This window comes from Bos javanicus, chromosome 12 (assembly GCF_032452875.1).
Source record: "Bos javanicus breed banteng chromosome 12, ARS-OSU_banteng_1.0, whole genome shotgun sequence".
In the NCBI taxonomy this organism is placed as follows: Eukaryota; Metazoa; Chordata; class Mammalia; order Artiodactyla; family Bovidae; genus Bos; species Bos javanicus.
Window position 1 is genome coordinate 33765822 of NC_083879.1, and position 19482 is coordinate 33785303.

A 19482-nucleotide genomic window follows, 5' to 3' on the forward strand; every position below is an offset into this window, starting at 1 on the left:
CACATCTCAGAACACTGCTGGGAAAGTTCTAGCATCAACAAATAGGCACTAACTGAAATACAGTATAGCAGACCTCCTCACTGAGAATTCAGAGAACATTTTAAATATACCTATCTCTTCACAAAATTTGGGAAAGATAAAGTTTTAATGTTGCTAGAGTTTACCTAATTTCAAAACTGAATTTTTTTTTTTTTTTAGAAAAGTCATATTAGGTCTAATTTATACTGGTTAAACTGGTTGTGAAATGCTCTGATCATTAAAAGTTAGTATTTTTCAGAATAGCCTTTAGAACAAAAATGCATTTATATGGACCAGCAGTAAATCCTGGTTTGCTCCAATAGTTCAGAATGTGACATCACAGTTAAGAATCCAACAGTCTAAGATTCTGACTCTCATTTCTCCATCTGTTTGCTGGGTGACTTCTGGCCAAGTCAAGTTTTCTATGCAGCTCCCCATCATCTCTCCGAGGTGACTCGGGTGCTAAAGGAAACAGCCTTCAAACGTCTAGCACATAAGTAGGATGCTATAAATCCTGCATATTATATCTTGTTTCCTAGGTGATCCTAACCAAAAGATACGTAATTACTTTTCAAAATACATGACCTCTTAGATTCACAACTATGAAGAAACAGTCTTGCATAAATCTTACAAAACAACAGAAATCTGAAATGTTAGCAAAATCTATGATCAGACTCATCTTGATGTGCTTACTTTATAACTTCACTACATACTTAATCAGGCTTCAAATTCAGTTATGCAAAGTGTTCTTCACAAACTGATCATTTTCCTAAAGTACTAACACCATAGAAGTGAAGGCACATCTCTTCCCCAAGTTCCAAAACAGCAACTTTCAAGACGCTACATACACACATAAACGCAAGTGCATCATAAGATGTTTAATGCTCCAGAAGTGAATGATGGCCCTTACATGATGGTCCTCGATGTTCTTCAAGAGCCTGGGGTCATCAAAGTCGCAGGAATCACTAGGTGGAGGAGGAATCCGGCTGAGAAGAGAATAGGAGATATTACTCAGCTCCAAAGTTCCTTTAACTCAAACCTAGGAAGAATCTGTCTTAAGAAAGAATCACACATAAAAAGGCTATAAATTTATATTAAACTTTTAAAGATTTGAAATATTGTGTATTATTTCAAACCTCAAGACAGTAAATCTCACTCCTGACTATGAACAAAATAAGGATGGTCCCTGACTTACATTGTTTTGACTTAATAACTTTTCAGTGGTGCAAAACTGATAAGCATTCAGTAGAAACTATCTTTCAGTCTTTGAACTTTGATCTCCCCACAGGCTGGCAACACATGGTACAATCCTCTCTCATGATTCTGGGCAGCGAGTGTAGCCCCACCATCACGAGGGTGAACAACTGAAACACAACCATGCTGGATCCAGACAGCCACACAACAGATGAGTTAATAAACAAAATGTGGTGTGTATATACATATATATAATACTACTCAGCCTTCAAAAGGAGTGAAATTCTGATACATGCTACAACATGTATGTTACAACCTTAAAGATATTATGCTGGAAAGTCAGAAGTGAGCAGGACGTATCCGACCGATAGCTGGGTACTTTTGTTAAAATCCCTGTAGCACGATTGGACTTTTAAAACCATACTCATGTTTCATTTTTATTCTGGTTCTCTCTTGAAATAACAGGCAACTTTTATTTACAAAATAATCTGGTGAGAAATGCTAATATAAAATTGTTCCAAAGCCTTTCCCACTAAAGTATCAAGAACTGTTAAAATATACTTACGAGAAATCATCTGAGGATGGTTCCCTTGTCAGTTCTGGAAAATGACTGCCAGAGAGAGAAACAGAGTAGTCACAGAGCTGTGATCAAAAACACAGGTATTCACACAAAGTACAAGCAGCAGCAGCATAGATCATATATTAGGCTACTAAACCAGCCTTGGTAAATTTAAGAAGACTGAACTAGCAAGCGTATTTTCCTATCACAAGATACAAAACTGAAACTCAATTACCCCCAAAAAAATGGAAGATTTACAAATATGTGACAATTAAACAACATGTGAATGAACAACCAATGGATCAATGAAGAAATCCAACATGAAATCCAAAAATACCTAGAGACAAATGAAAATACTAAAACTTGAAGAATGCAGCAAAAGCAGTTCTGAGAAGTTTATAGCAATAAATGCCTACCTCGAGAAACAAAAATCTCAGACAGCTTTATACCTAAAATAACTAGAAAAGGAACAAATAAAACTCAAAGTTGGAAGGAAATAAAGATTAGAACAAAAACAGATGAAATAGAGACTCAAAAGTCAGTAGGAAAAAATCAATGAAGCTAAAAGTTGGTCCTTTAAAAAGATCAAGTTAACAAACCTTTAGCTAGACTTACCAAGAAAGAGAAGACTCAATCAGAAATGAAAGAGAAGGCATTACAACTGACACTACAGAAAGTAAAGGATCACAAAAGACAACTATGAACAATTAGATGGTAACAAATTTGACAACCTGGAAGCCACGGATAAAGGCCTAGAAACATACAACCTAAACAGAAAATCTGAGTACACCCATTACTACTAAAGAAACTGAATCAGTAATTTAAAAACTCCCAACAAAAGTCTGGAACCAGAAGGCTTCACTAGTGAATTCTACCAAACATTCAAAGAAGAATTAATACCAACCATTTTCAAAAAACAGAAGAGGAGGGAACACTTCCAAACTCATTTTACAAGGTCAGCATTACTCTGATACCGAATGAAAAAGAACATCACAAGAAAATTACAGGCCAATATCCCTGAATAACAGACACAAAAATCCTCAGTAAAATATTAGCAAACCATATTCAACAATACATTAAAAGGGTCATACACAATGATCAAGTGGGATTTATTCTAAGGATGGAAGATCAGTTTGCTAAGCTAAGTCTCTTCAGTCGTGTCTGACTCTATGCGACCCCATAGACGGAAGCCCACCAGGCTCCCCCGTCCCTGGGATTCTCCAGGCAAGAACACTGGAGTGGGTTGCCATTTCCTTCTCCAATGCATGAGAGTGAAAAATGAAAGTGAAGTCGCTCAGTCGTGTCCGACTCTTAGTGACCCCATGGACTGTAGCCCACCAGGCTCCTCCATCCATGGGATTTTCCAGGCAAGAGTACTAGAGTGGGGTGCCATTGCCTTCTCCAGAAGATCAGTTTAGTATCTACAAATCAATATGTCAATACCATCCACATTACCAAAATGAAAAATAAAATCATATAATTGCCTCAATGAAAGAAAGTGAAAGTGAAGGTTGCTCAGTCGTGTCTGACTCTTTGTGAACCCATGGACTATACAGTCCATGGAGTTCTCCAGGCCAGAATACTGGAGTGGGTACCCTTTCCCTTCTCCAGGGGATCTTCCCAACCCAAGGATCAAACCCAGGTCTCCTATGTTGCAGGTGGATTCTTTACCAGCTGAGCCACAAGGGAAGCCCAAGAATACTGGAGTGGGTACCCTTTCCCTTCTCCAGTGGATCTTCCCGACTCAGGAATCAAACTGGGGTCTTCTGCATTGCAGGTAGATTCTTTACAAACTGAGCTATGAGGGAAGCCCCAATAGATTTGCCTCAATAGATGCAGAAAAAGCATTTGATAAAATTCAAAATTCACATATAATGAAAAAAACTCTCAGCAAAATGGGTATATAAGGAATGTACCCCAATATAATAAAGTCAATATAATATATGGGAGAAGGCAATGGCACCCCCATCCAGTGCTCTTGCCTACAAAATCCCATGGATGGAGGAGCCTGGTAGGCTGTAGTCCATGGGGTTGCTGAGAGTCGGACACGACTGAGCGACTTCCCTTTCACTTTTCACTTTCATGCATTGGAGAAGGAAATGGCAACCCACTCCAGTGTTCTTGCCTGGAGAATCTCAGGGATGGGGGAATCTGGTGGGCCTCTGTCTATGGGGTCACACAGAGTCGGACACGACTGAAGCGACTTAGCAGTAGCAGTAGCAGCAGCAGCATATAATATATGACAAATCCAAGGCTAATATCATACTCAACAGTGAAAAGCTGAAAGCTTTTCCTCTAAGATCAGGAATAAAACAAAGATGCCCATTCTTATTACTTTTTTTCTCAACATAGTATTAGAAGTCCTAGCCACAGCAATTAGGAAAGAAAAAGAAGTAAAAGGTATCCAAATAGAAAAGGAAGAAACAAAACTGTTACTATTTATAGATGATATGATATTATATACAGAAAATTCTAAAAGATTCCACCAAAAATCTGTTAGAACTAACAAATTCAGTGAAGTTGCAAGATACAAAATCAATATACAAAAATCTGTTGCATTGCTATATATTAGTAAAGAACTATCAGAAGGAGAAATTAAGAAAACAATTCCACTTATACTTACATCAATAAGAAGAAAATATCTAGGAATAAATTCAACCAAAGGAATGAAAGATCATACACTGAAAAGTGTAATACGTTACTGAAAGAAATTCAGCAACACAAATGAATGGAAAGACGTTCTGTGCTCATGGATTGGAAGAATTAATGTTGAAATGTCAATACTATCCAAAGAAATCCACAGACCCAATGCAATCCATATCAAAATTCCAAAGGTATTTTTCACAGAAATACAACAATTCTAAAATTTATACAGACTCACAAAACTTTGAGAAATAAGAACATAGCCAGATGCATTATGCTCTTTTTGAAAAAGGAAAGTGTTGAGATCAAAACATGAAGTAGAAATGTATACTTACTAGATTGGATATATAAAATTACATATTCCTTGAGATTTCTCATAGGTTAGTATTTATAGAAATAACCATGTTTTAGAACCATGTTCTAAATTGGGACTCATTCAGTTTTAAATATCTTCAGTAGTAATTATGAAACCAAATCCCTTATAAATACCCTTTCAAAGTATCAGAAAGTCAAGGTATTTGACTAAGTGGCTAAAAATAAACTTCTTTTGTTGGAAGAATACAGATAAAATTCAGTAAGTTATAAAGACACTCACCCATAGGTTACCCCAGCAATGCTACACTTTTTGAAGTTCATGATATTGCATGTCAGAGTTCCTGTTTTGTCAGAAAATAGATATTTTACCTAAATCAAAGAGAAAAATATATGCCGAGAATGTAATAACACGCAAAGACACATAAGTGAAGTCTTTTATTCTACATGTTTCAAAATCTGTATTAGTTTTCAAAGGTAAATTTCCTTAGGCAAGCAAAAACATATTTTATAATTAAATGTTATATATCATAATTATATATTGTAAAACTAATATATGTTAAAGCTTAAGACCACAATTCTGGAGTCCAAGTGTGTGGAAACATACAAAAGAGATTTCAGTAACAGCCCTGAATCCATTTAACATCAGTAAGCACTAAATTTCGCCACAAGGCATCTCAATGACATTTACACAGAATTCATTCTTGTGTCTAATACATCAAGACAACAAACTCAGACTGTGGCAACCACAAAAATATTTGTTTTTAGAACTCCATCCCTTGGTTGGACTAAGAAAGCATGTCCTGAAATAGCACAGAACACTAAGCTTTTCAATCACCATCATAGTGAGATTACATAAAGGCAGCATGGCACTGCAACAGATTAACGAAACTTTCTAAGGCACAAAGTTCTATAGATTTAACACGCTAGGCTCTCAATATACAAAGGTGAAAAGAGAAATTCCTGTGAAAGTCAATAAGCAAACCATTTAGACATGATTAACTGAGTGAGTGCACAAGAGATGAGCCCAAATGCATGCGTGGTGTTACGTTCTGTCCTCCTGGGTGGATGCTACGATGGGGGAAAGGGCAAAGAACGCAGGACCACAAGGGAAGGGAGTCCAGGTCAGGCTCTGAATTGTGCAGGTTGGAAAAGTTACCTCAGCCTTCTGGGACTCAACGTCCACGTCCATAAGGGTTTGGCCAGAAGATAAGTAACATTACTCCATGTCTAGCTTTCTGGGAAATTACATCATAGATTAGTGAGAGGGGAGTAATTAACAGAACTGTCTCCAGTAAAATTCCAGTTTCTCAGTGACTTTCTAAAGAGGGGTCATGACTGCAGCTGGATGTGAGATGGATTCCAGGAATTCCCAAGAACCATGCTAGGGAAGTCACACTGCACTGTTTTTATACAAGACAGATTAATAACAAGAATTGTGTACTCTAGACTTTTCCTAACTGATACAATATAAGCGAATACTAAGAATTATTTTTAAAGTGCCTTCAAGTAATGATTATTAATGATCCTAAAGAAGTCAAATAGTACACAGAAATATGAAATCAGTACACTATTAAAGTGATGAATGCTTTAACCATAAACAAGTTTAAATATAAGCTTTATCTGCAGTAAGACTAGGGGTATAAAAAGTTCAGTAGAATCAGCCTTTCAAAAGCAATATCTCTTCCTGTTTCTTTTTTAAAAGTTAAAAGATGATATCAAAATATTTTAAAATGACAATTTTATAATAAGGAATTAAGATTTTTCTATTATTCTGCCTATTGGATTTTGACTTGTCTTTTCAGTTCCAACTCAGAACTACTTCCCCATGCAAACTTTTCCTATTCCCGATTAGGATGAACTGTCTCATCGTGGGAGCTGGAGGATATTGAATCCTTCAATCATTTGGGTCCAGTTCAACAGCATCTGAGAACAAAGTTATGCTAACCATTATGCTAAAATAACAAAGGCAGACAAAGATGACCAAAGAGCTCGTCTCCACACCTTTGAAGAGGCTTAGAAATCCCAGGATGGAAATAGACACATATAATTCTTTTTTATAGACACATGTCATTCTTTTTTACTGTATTTATGTTTGGAGAGATTGTTGCAGAAACACTGAAGAGAGGTAAATTAACTCTGTTGGAAGACTGGAGCAGGGTTCAAAGAGAAGGCCGGTTTAGTCTGATATATACTGCATTCACTTCATGGGGTTGTTGGGAGAATCATATAAGTAAATAAAATGAAATTATAATCTGTAATTATAGTGCATTCAACAGACCTAGACTTTGCAGTGATTTCAACTCACAATGAGGACATAATGCAAAGTGTAACTCAGTAAAAAGGCAAGAGGGGTTTGGGGGTGACAGTGGAAAAGAAACTGGGTCCCTGAAATATTACAGAGACGAAAGCAGGAACATGTGAGAGATGTTATGGATTTGTGTCCTTCAAATTAGCCCCCACATAAAGTCTCTTGGACAGCAAGGAAATCAAACCAGTCAACCCTAAAGGCAATCAACACTGAATATTCACTGCAAGGACTGATGATGAAACTGAAGCTCCAATACTTTGGCCACCTAATCCAATGAACCAACTCCTTGGGAAAGACCTTGATGCTGAGAAAGATTAAGGGCAAAAGGAGAAGGGGGCAACAGAGGATGAAATGGTTAGATAGTATCACTGACTCGATGGACATGAGTTTGAACAAACTCTGGAAGATAGTGAAGGACAGGGAAGCCTGGCGTGCTGCAGTCCATGGAGTCGCAAAGAGTCAGACACAGCTTAGCAACTGAACAACAACCCAATATCCAAGCATCTTAACCATTGTCTTCCCTTTATTTGCTCTTGATTAACAATCTTGCATACAAAGTGACCTTGCACTATAGTTTTTGTACTGAATGTGTTGCAGGTGATAAGATCTTCTAGGCGATAAGATCTATCCCTGCCTCAAAAAGCAAGTCAAGATCAATTAACATTTGTATTGAATAATACCTCCAAATACTACAGAGTTCTTCAGACATCAAAACCACCTTTATGGAGACTTATTTTTGCACAATCTCTTCACAGTTCTCCCAACACTTGTCTGCCCCCATGCTCACATCACTGTCCCAAAGTCCCCAAGAGGCTCTCACCTGGCCAAGCTCTTCATTAAGGTTTGACGTCCTGGCCATGGCAGGGGTGTCATTTCCTAGATAATACATATCTGTGTCCTGAGAGAGGGAAAGGAGTGGGGGGACTTCAGCAAATCTCCACCGTTCATCACTCATTTAGATTAAGAAGGTAACAGGTAACTGTTAAAACAGGTAACTCAAATAAATGCTAATTTTTAAGTTAGTGGTGAAAATACAGGGTCTATTTATGTAGAAAAACACTAAGGTACAGGGGAAAACATGGTATTTATTTATATCTAGAAGATTTGGCTTCCAGATGATCGTTTCCTAACCTAGACTAACTCATACTTCTGAGCTTAGCTAATACCTCATTCAAAGGGTTGTTGTGAAGCTCAAATAAAAATGCCCATGAAAAAAAAAGCACATGAAAGTGTCTGGTCATCAAATACTAGCTGCTGAGGTCCGGTGCTTCACAACCATGGCGGGGTCCTTGAAAATTCCACCTGGACTCTTGCAACAGAACCCAAGCTCACTGTCACTGTGAATTTTGATCTAAAGGACACTTAAGCAGACACACCTAAGAGAGCTTTCCTTCTGCACTAAGGAGACCATAAAGCATGAGCAGCTGCAGCCACTTCATGCCCATGCACTGGAAGACAGGGACCTGCTTGCCTTCTTCTCCATTATCCCACTGATGCTCCTGAGAGCACCTGCCTGTTTCATGACCCAGGAAACTGGGACACCAGGTGACTAGTCACCACCACCACTGGCTCAGGGACAACCCTGCCCAGTCTCTAGGCAGTGAAATCCCAGATCGAATTATAAATCAATGACGCTCCTCTTTTTCTGGAGGCCCAGTTTCAACACTAAGGCTCCGACAGGATATTAGGAAATGACACGTCCCCAGCAGCTCTGCTTCCTGCCCCGTGTGATACTCACCCAGTTTATGAAGAGGGCTTGTGTGTACTTCACAACCTCGAGAGTCACCAGCAGACTGATGGGAATCAGATTGTTGTAGAGGATGATGAATGTCAACAGGTTGTATCCGAAATTGTCTGAGGTCGCATCTGCAGAAGAAAACCACAATATGTGCATAGCTTAGTCTCCGTTCAGTATCCCTGAACTTTATTACGCTGGCAGTTTTCTGAAAGATGTTCACAGAAGGAGTTGACTGGCTTAAGTGTACATTTAGAGATTCAAGTTGAAATAGTCACTGAACACCTGCTCTGTGCCATGAACTGTGGATACACAAGGCTGTGATGACACAATTCCTTCCAATAAAGAGCTGGCTTCCAATAGGAGGCTTTGAGGGAAGGGGGTGAGCAGAAGTCAGCATCTGCCAAGGTGATTATGCAGCAGGAGATATCGATTAAAGAGGAGTTCACAGGCATGCAGACACCATGGCAGCAGGGGTTTAATGGGAAGGTACAGTCACAGTCACTCAAAACCATCCAGAAGAACGGAGGCTTAAGACAAGTTCTGGAGGATGGCATGAAGGCAGCTAACTGAACAGGATGCAGAAAAGAGGATAGGAATACCTACAACCTCACTAAGGTAAGAGTGTATTTACACCCTAAAGAATTGGTCAAACTGGGGCAAGTGTGAACAGGCAAAACAGGTGCAGACAGGGAGGCAGACAGGAAGCTTTGAGCCTATTTATAGAAGACAAGAGAAAGAATGTCTTAATGGAACATGGTCCCTAAAGGAAGAATCTGAACTAGAATCAGCTAAGGCGGGAGGAGGGACCAGGAGAGGAGGCGGAGGTACAGGGTCTCTGAGTGTCAAAGAGGAAAGTTCTCTGAAGTCAAAGCTCTGACATGGATGGCACAAATGTGAAGTCTGATGGCTTTTACGGGAGTTACTCAGACTTCACCCTAAGGATAACAAGGCACAAAGCACTGAACGGAAAAAAATAGGCAAATTCTTCACTGTAAATCATGCAGCTGGTACTGGAGTTTGATGTCAGCTGAGCAGTTTAAATGACAGTTTCCACACAGCTTAGCTATCAGTATAGTGTCACTGCTGTTTATGTGCCTAAACCATGACATGCTGCAGCTAACACATACACAAATCCATCTGCCTTCACGTTTGAAGCTAAACATACAAATGGTTGAAATCCATGTTTTAAGAACCAAAATCAAGGAATTTTGACCCAACCTACAACGGAAGTCCCAGTGACTTTTCCCATCTATAAAGTGGCAACGAGAGTCTTCCTGGGCAGTTCAAAATGTGTGAGCTTTCTATATGAGATAACTAGGAAAGGGGAAAAAATAAATGTTTTCATCAATTTAACTAAAATATAAAGAAAGGTGGGAATAATAATTATCCCAAGAAATACTTCAAAGTTTAAAATTCAAATGTATTACTCAACGTATCATTATTTATTTTGTCATTAAATTTTATTTATTTTTCTGGAATTGCTGTGGAAGGAGATTAGCAAATCTTCTCTCAAAACAAGAAGCCATAAAACTGGACAAAACTATCAAAACAAGCGTTCAAAGTGCTGAGAAACCGATCATAGAGCACACAAAAAATTCAAAAGCATGAATTCAAGAATAACTGCTCAATCTCAATGAGTGGGAGACTTTGGCATTTAAGCCAAAGTCTGTTTTTTCCTTCTCTCCCCCAGATCCACATTGCTTAAGTTCTGCTCCGGGCGGTAGGTGGGGAGGGCCCTGAGGACTGGCAACTCTAATCCCCACCCCCAGCCCACGTTGGGTAAATTCTATCCCAGGGCGGGACAGACTGTCAGAACAGGAACAGCCTGAGGGATCCGACAGTATCTGAAGCAGAGCATAAAACTGCCCTGCCTAGGGCACTGTGAAAAAACGACAGACCTCCCAGATCAGGGAAGACAAATCTCTCCCAATACTAGTAGGGGCAAACTGCAGACTAGACAGAAATTAAACAGGCAGATCCGCGGAAAGATGGCCAAGGAAAACTAGCTAAGATTATACCCAGCCCTGGTGGTCCAGAGGGCAGGTCCATGTCAAGTCCTGGTGAGCCTCTAGTCCCTGACTGAATGCGGGGTCGATTTTAAACTTCCCATCAGTGAGGCCAATTCCGAAGCCACACACAGATCAAACAACTGGCCCCTCACTGGCTCAAGGGAAGGTCAGGACAACCTCTGACCACCCACTGGCTGACTTCTAAGCTAGGCTGACCCCCTAGAAGTCCAAGATAAAAACCTGGGATGATTTGTTGCTATCCAGTTGGCCTCACAAGAAATAACAAAGGAAATTCTCCAGGACAACAGGAAGTGACACCAGACAGCAATTCAATGTACATAAAGAAACAAGGGCAATAAAGGTAATTATATAAGTACTTATAAAAGAATATAATTACATATGTTCTATACTTTCACTTGGATTTTTCTTTAAGTGGTAAAAGATTATAAAATAGCACGATGGACATATCTAGCTGTAACATGGCAGCAGTGGTCCAGTTGCTCAGTCATGTCCAACTCTTTGTGACCCCATGGACTGCAGCCTACCCATCTCCTCTGTCCATGGGATTCTTCAGTCAAGAACACTGGAGTAGCTTGCCATTTCCTTCTCCAGGGGATCTTTCCAACCCAGGGATGGAACCCATGTCTCTTGCACTGCAAGCAGTCTCCTGCAGAGCAGGCGAATTTTTTTTTTTACCGACTGAGCCACTAGGGAAGCCCCGATGTAAAATACATGTCAACGAAAAGAAGTCAGGAAACAAAGAAGGTATGTGAAGCAAAGACATAACAAGTTGGTAACTCAGATACACTAGAAGAAATGAAAAGAACTGGGAATAAAAGTAAATAAGTAAGTTAAAGTGAAACAACTCTATAAATACACTTGTTTTTTTCTTTTTGCTTCTTTAAGAGATAAAATTACGTAGGCAGTAAGTACAACATTGTACTATTGGCTTGATAACAAAGACTGATGTAATACACATGGTAATAACAACACAAAGTAGGGGAGAAAATGGACCTACAATGGAGTCAAGTTTCTGTATTTTATTGGAATTGAGTTAGTATTAATCTGAAGTTGATGCTGATGAATTAAGACATATACCGTAATTCCTAAAGCAACCACTAAGAAAATAACTCCAACACTAACAATCAAAAAGGAATCATCTGGGATTTTCCTGGTGGTCCAGTGGTTAAGAATCTGCCTGCCAGTGCAGGGGACGTGTGTTCACTTCCACAAGCCTCGGGGCAACTGAGCCCATGTGCCGCAACTTCAGAGCCCACAGGCTCTGGAGCCTGTTTGCCCTCTCATGACAATCAGGAGCCCGCGTACCACAAATAGGGAGTAGCCCCCACTTGCCATAACTAGAGAAAGCGTGCACGCAGCAGTGAAGACCCAGTGCAGCCAAAACATAGGTAATTTTAAGAAATAATCATCTGAACATACAACAATCCCCAGATGAGTCCACCTTCACTTTATCACGAGATTCCTGTTCTTCCAGTTCTTCAAAGATGGGCTTTGTGCACAACAGCCCAAGGGTGAAGAAGGAGAAAGGATGGCATGTACTCGGAAGCATGGACCACGTCAACCAGCAGCCCGCCTAGCACGTACCCATCTTCTTGATGTACCAGTTCTTTCCTCCTTGAGAGCCGTTCCAGTACAGGGCCCCCACCGAGCTCACCAGCGCCATGACCAACAGGATGCCGAACAGCACCAGGATCTGCACGTTGGTTACCTTCTCCACGTTCGATCTCTTGAGAGGGGCTTTGGTGGAATTCTGCACAAGAGCGTTTAAAATCAATAAGGGTCACAGAACACACTCAGGGTCCAAGAGGAGGGGGGAAAGGAGGCAAGTTAACCAAATTCAACAAATAAAAAGACTGTATTTTCTTTGCCCAATAAGCAAAGAAATTTTAAAGTGTACTATGCGCCTCAATCAACATCTAGTTTTACATAAAGAACAAAGAAGACACACTCTAAAAATCATCTCAACTCTACCGGATTCAGTCTGTACTTCTTATGACTACATTTTAACAAAAAACTAGCTACTTGTGTGATCTTAGAACATGGCAGGTTCTATGTCATTTAGATGCAGTTTTAAAGAAATCAAGATGTTGCTAATTTAAGAGAAACAAAGATTCTACATCAGGAAAATCTAGAATCTTCAAAGGAATAACATAGCTATTAACACATGATGAGCTATTTTTTAAGCTCAGTAGCTCAAATTTTAATTGGGGCAGTGCGGGGGGGCGGGGGAAGACATACACAAACACACGTCAATAATGCAAAATAGAACAGTAGGTGTCAAAAATAAATGGATAGACTAGGAGTTCATTTGGAAAACTGTGAGCAAGAAATAAAGAAGAGTCAAGAAAGCTTGAGGGGCCAGGAGAATTCTGAACAGAGTCCTAAGGTCCTAACCACAGACAGAATACAGGCAGGAAGCAACGACAAAAGCAGAAAGACAGTGCAGCCGTCTGAAAATGCTCATGGCCTGCTTTCTCACTGCTGGTGGGGAAACCAGCCCAGCTACACAATAAGTGAGCCCAGAAAGCTTCATTAAGACCAGATTTGAGGACCACTGCACATCACCTTTGGAACTGTATACCCTCTGCAGTGGAAGAGTCAACACAGCTGTTTGCACTGGACAGGTATTCACTGAAGAGTCATTTTTTGAAAATCTCTGAAGGTAGCTGTGGTGAACAGAATAACATTCCTCCCCAAGATGACCTGGACCATGAATATGTTACTTTATATGGCAAAGGGGCTTTTCTGGTATGACTTAGGGAGATTAACCTGAATTCTCCAAATGGGCTCAATTTAATTACTTAGGTCTTCAAAAGCAGAAAAGGAAGAGATCCTTTCCCAGCTATGGTCAGAGGGAGCTATAACTAGAGACAAATGGCCAATGAGATGCAGTGTTGATGCTCTGAAGATGGATGTTATTGTTGTTTAGTCAGTCATGTCTGACTCTTTACAACCCCATGGACTATAGCCCGCCAGGCTCCTCTGTCCATGGGATTTCCCAGCAAGAATACTGGAATGGGTTACCATTCCCTTCTCCAGGAAATCTTCCCAACTCAGGGATCAAACCTGAGTTTCCTGCATTGGCAGGCAGATTCTTTACCACTGAGCCATCAGGGAAGTCCCTAAGATGGATGTGCTTAGTCGCTCAGTCGTGTCCGACCCTTTGCAACCCCATGGTCTGTAACCCACCAGGCTCCTCTGTCCATGGGATTCTCCAGGCAAGAATACTGGAGTGGGTTGCCATCCAAGAAATTCAGGCAGCCTTTAGGAGGCTGGGAAAGGCAAGAAAGGAGTCTCCTCTGGAACCTCCTGGAATGTTCTAAAGGGGAAGGCTGCTGGCCAACACCACGATGTGGATGAGACCCTCAACAGACCTCCGCCCTAGAGAACGTCATGTAAGAGCTTCATATGGTCGTAAGCCACGGCATTTGTGCGATTTGTTGTAGAAGCAACGGGAAACTGACACAGTAACACAGCAGATGGTGACAACCCTCCTGGAGGAAGACAGAGCAGAAGCCAGGGGAGGACAGTGGGGGTGGGGAGGCGGGAGCTCCCCTCCAGAGTCTCCTTCCATAAGTCCTGAGCCTTGTCCCTCTACAGGAGACACTGATTCGCAAGACTGGGTGATCTGAATGCTTGCTGGGCACTGACTGGCCATAAAAATGGTGCCAACTCAAGTCCACTCTCTCCCTCCCTCTTCCCAATCTATCGGACCCCAACAGAGCTAGGATGAAAATGTCCCTGAAAGTAAGACCACAAAGGCACAACGTGAGAACAAAATCAAGACTAAAAATGAGAAGCGACTCATTCTTACGTTCCATAGAGAATCTCAGACCACAGGAGGCTGCAACTTATCTGAATTCTATCCCCAAATCCAAGACTACTGTTACTGTGGCTTTCTGTGAGGTTGGGGAGTCTAGGAGTTGCGAAGCTGGTGATTTTGTAGTCTTATAAGAATCTAAACAGCATAGCACCATCTCCTTCACATATACTCTTTTCTCCATTTCACTTTCAGTTCAGTTCAGTCAGTTGTGTCTGATTCTTTGTGACCCCATGGACTGCAGCCTGCCAGGCTTCCCTATCCATCACCAACTCCTGAAGCTTGTTCAAACTCATGTCCATCGAGTCGGTGATGCCATCCAACCGTCTCATCCTCTGTCGTCTCCTCCTCCTGCCTTCAATCTTTCCCAGCATCAGGGTCTTTTCCAATGAGTCAGCTCTTCGCATCAGGTGGCCAAAGTATTGGAGTTTCAGCTTCAACGTCAATCCTTCCAGTGAATATTTAGGATTGATTTCCTTTAGGATGGACTGGTTGGATCTCCTTGCTGTCCAGGCGACTCTCAAGAGTCTTCTCCAACACCACAGTTCAAAAGCATCAATTCTTCAGCACTCAGCTTTCTTTATAGTCCAACTCTCACATCCATACATGACTACTGGAAAAACCATAGCTTTGACTGACGGACCTTCATTGGCAAAGTAATGTCTCTGCTTTTTAATATGTTGTCTAGGTTTGTCAAAACTTTTCTTCCAAGGAACAAGTGTCTTTTAACTTCATGGCTGCAGTCACCATCTGCAGTGATTTTGGAGCTTCATTTTAGTTTCACTTTATAGTTCCCTAAATTACTCATCCTTTGAAGATTTTTTAAAAATTTTCCTCTGGAATCTAAATGGAAATCCATCAGTAAAGGCTAACTCATCAAATATCATCTCAAAATTGATAGGGTTGACACACCATCTTTGGCCTCATGGCAAGAGACAGAAGACCTGTTTCAAGACTGCCTACCCCAACCTTTTAAACGTTATTTTTAATAAACATTCATTGGAGATACAAGTAGGAAAAAATTTACAATAAACATTATTTCTATGACTCTGTAAGTTTAATAACTTCTGATCTTTCCCAGTGTTTGAATCCTGGCCAGTTAACTGGGTTAAGAGAAGCTGTGTTTCATTAAACACAAGAGCAACAACCCAAAACTTCCAGCTTCAGCCCATGTACTTAGGGGAGACAAGGTCTACGTGCTCACTCCTCTTCCCTAAGCATTTCTCCTTGTAGTGATGAGCCTGTAATAATGCAAGTAGGAATCTGATATAAGTTCCTCTCCAAAATTCTCAGAAAATACTGCTACTTCTGAGTGATGGAATTCTAAACAGAAACAGGCCAAAACATCAGATTTTGCAAAATTTTAAATCAGGCCTGAACTTCATGTTTGATTCCCTTCTAAGAAAACAGTCAGCAGGGTACTAGTCAGAACAAGGAGCCAGACTGCCTAGGTTCGAATCCCAGCTCTCTCTTACTGGGAATATAACTTTGGCAACTTACTTAGGTTCTGCGCCTGTGTCCTCATCTAGAAAATGGGAACAACAATTTGTATTCTTCATAGCACTGTTGTGAGAAATCAATGAGTTCATAAATGCAAGTTTCTTGGAACAATGCATGGGGCACTATTTGCTGTTATTAATGTGACGGTATCTCTTTCCCATTCAGTCAATCAACAGAAACAGCAGACATTGAAAATTTTTTACCTGTAAGTACTCTCCACATGAAATGAGGGAACTCTGAAGAGCGAAAGACATTGAGGTGAGAGTTGAAAAAACAAAAATGGAGAAGAACCCTAAGGCAACAGTGTTTCCTCTCTGTGGTCAAGCAGCACAAGTACAGACAGAAAGGTTATTTCACAAACAGGATGGCTTCCAGCTACGTGTGTTACATTATATTCCTTTTAAAAGCTCATTATCTTTACTTGTTGTTTTAGCCCTAAAGGCACAGCAACCCTAGCACAGCTGTTCCTGGGGCTTTCCATTATTCTGCACTTGAGCAGTCAACACGTAAGAAGCCTCACAAAGAGGCTTACCACATGCAGAGGCAAGGAAGGTGCCCAGCACACTCAGGGGACACAGACCTCACGAGTTCACTTAGTGTATGTACCTTGTTCACCGAAGGGAGGGCAGAATCACTCTTGAGTGTCACTTAATTATCTCTTACGCCTTAGTTAACGAAGCTGTATTACCAATACACGATCTAGAGAAACAGCGTGCTTAGTCGCTCAGTCGTGTATGACTCTTTGTGATCCCACAGATTCTAGCCGGCCAGGCTCCTTTGTCCATGGGATTTTTTCAGGCAAGAACACTGGAGTGGGTTGCCATTTCCTTCTCCGGGGGATCTTCCCGACCCAGGGATAGAACACGCATCTCCTGAGTCTCCTATATTGCAGGTGGATTCTTTACCCACTGAGCCATTGGGGAAGCCCAAGATTTCCACAGAGAAACAGTACTGCACCCTGAAAAAAGAACCACTCAGGGTACAAGGAATCTTAGAGAGCGGTCACATTTGTAAAATGCACAACCTGAAAACTAGTTTCAGGGCCCTGCCCAAATCTGAGCGGGTGCCTCGTGTTCTGTCACTTCATCATAAAGACGGAGGTGAAGTGTGGCCACTGGGGCTTCCAGCTCTGGCCGCTGGCTGCTGATGCTGGGCTGGAGCAGGGTGAGGACCCTCCCCAGGTGGCAGGGCACTAAGCTATTCACGGAGTTCAGGTCTTCCACACAGCCGTTCAGAACCCACACACTTCACGTGTTCTGATCAGCGCTGGTAGACAGGTGAGGATCTGCAGGAAGGCTGGAGCAGGTGCATCCCAGGTAAGTGCGTCTTCATCCACTCAAGAGCTGCCTCCCAGCACTCACCAGCTCCTCTCTTTGTGAGCTGCCATGGACCCCTCCTGCCCAGTGCGCTCTGCAGCAACCCGCCTGCCTCCAAGACCAGGACTGCCCTAAGCCCCTAGGCCCTCCTCCCTGCCCCTGCCTCACCCACGCTTCCCGGGAGGTCCCCCCCGGCAGGGGGAGGTCTCCGTGCAGACTCCCATGCTGCAGAAGACAGTGTTACTAAGACAATGTTACTAAGCGTATACCCAGGACCCGCTAATACTCTGACACTTTCTTCCTCCAGTGCTGCGTTTAAAACCCACATTTAACATTCCTGCATTGGCTACACTGCCTTCTAACCCTTCCCCCAGGAAGTCCACCAACTGTCCCCTCCCCCCACTCCCTGAAGACTCAAGTCACCAGCTTCAGCGTCCCTCTCTACCTGGCCCTCATCCTATGGTCACCAAATGCTGTGGTCCCTGCATCGTCCATCACTCCTCAATGGCCTCCAACAGCTTTCCTTTAGCATCCTAGCCCCTGGAGATCAGGCCTGGGTCCCTCTACTCCACAAACCCTCTGTCCCAGGAGGTCAAAGCCAAGCACCCTGCACAGAGGCCTGTCACTCATCAATCTTCCTCCACTTCAGTGAGTCTCAGCCCTTCTAATCCCCCTGACCTTCCTCTCCTGTCTGCACTGCAGTGACCAGCTGGGGTAGACACTGGGCTATATCCCCCCATTGGTCCTAATCAATAGCTAACTCTCTTCTTCTATATCATTTGACCTTCAAGAGTGGACCAACACAACAGCCTCTGTTCTTCAATTCAACGTCTAAAATGTGCTTCTTGGTGTCTGGTCAAATGACACCTCTGGAAAATCCCATGGACAGAGGAGCCTGGTAGGTTGGAGTCCATGGGGTCACGAAGAGTCTGACAGGACTGAGTGACGTCACTTTCACTTTTCACTTTCATGCATTGGAGAAGGAAATGGCAACCCACTCCAGTGTTCTTGCCTGGAGAATCCCAGGGACAGAGGAGCCTGATAGGCTGCCGTCTATGGGATCGCACAGAGTTGGACATGACTGAAGAGACTTAGCAGCAACCTGGGCTGGCTGGCCTTCCATATGGACCTGTGTGTGTGTGTGTGTGTGCGCATGCGCCTGCTCAGTCATGTCCAACTCTATGTGACCCCATGGACTGTAGCCCTCCAGGCTCCTCTGCCCATGGAATTTTCCAGGCAAGAATACTAGAGCGGCTTGCCATCTCCTACTCCAAGGAATCTTCCCAACTCAGGGACTGAATCCTCATCTCTTGTGTCTCCTGCATTGACAGGTGGATTCTTTACCACTGAGCCACATGGGAAGTCCCCATGGACCCACGGCCCTCAGGAATGACCTGCATCACACAATCATCTCTCCACTCTGTAATCCCCATCACTCCTCGGTCTATCTAACTCTCTGGGGGGGTGAGACAGGGCCTTTCACTATTGTATCCACAAAGCCTGGTACAAGATATGGTGCATGGTGGCCACTAAACACTTTTAAGTCAAGAAATATCACCAAATATGTGTCTCGGAGGCTATACAGAAGGACAGACAAGTTGAAAAGCCAATCCTAATGATAATAATAATCTTAAAAAATGAACAGGGAGAAAGAACAAAATCATTTTAGTACTTTTTCTCTTTGGTATAAGATACAAAGAACAAACATGATTTCAAAACTAACTGATTTTCAACTGCCTGCTGCTGCTGCTAAGTCGCTTCAGTCGTGTTCGACTCTGTGCGACCCCACAGACGGCTTCCTACCAGGCTCCCCCATTCCTGGGATTCTCCAGACAAGAACACTGGAGTGGGTTACCCTTTCCTTCTCCAATGCATGAAAGTGAAAAGTGAAAGCGAAGTTGCTCAGTCGTGTCCGACTCCTAGCAACCTCATGGACTGCAGCCTACCAGGCTCCTCTGTCCATGGGATTTGCCAGGCAAGAGTACTGGAGTAGGGTGCCATTGCCTTCTCTGTTCAACTGCCTACAATTCAGTTAAATAAG

At 42.2% G+C, this 19482-nt stretch overlaps 1 protein-coding gene across 3 annotated transcripts in view; it reads right to left on the reverse strand.

Moving 5' to 3' along the window:
* The window catches only part of LOC133258395 (phospholipid-transporting ATPase IB), a 492425-nt gene that overhangs the window by 363464 nt on the left and 109479 nt on the right, over positions 1–19482 (reverse strand). For 2 of the 3 annotated variants that reach the window (XM_061434933.1, XM_061434935.1), the window contains exons 11-16: positions 12390–12555; positions 8776–8903; positions 7858–7935; positions 5010–5098; positions 1778–1822; positions 929–1004 (exon numbers count right to left, since the gene is read on the reverse strand). In XM_061434933.1, the coding sequence (XP_061290917.1) occupies positions 929–1004; positions 1778–1822; positions 5010–5098; positions 7858–7935; positions 8776–8903; positions 12390–12555 (582 nt within the window). The remainder of the gene's footprint in view (positions 1–928; positions 1005–1777; positions 1823–5009; positions 5099–7857; positions 7936–8775; positions 8904–12389; positions 12556–19482) is intronic. The other variant, XM_061434934.1, reaches the window with a different exon arrangement.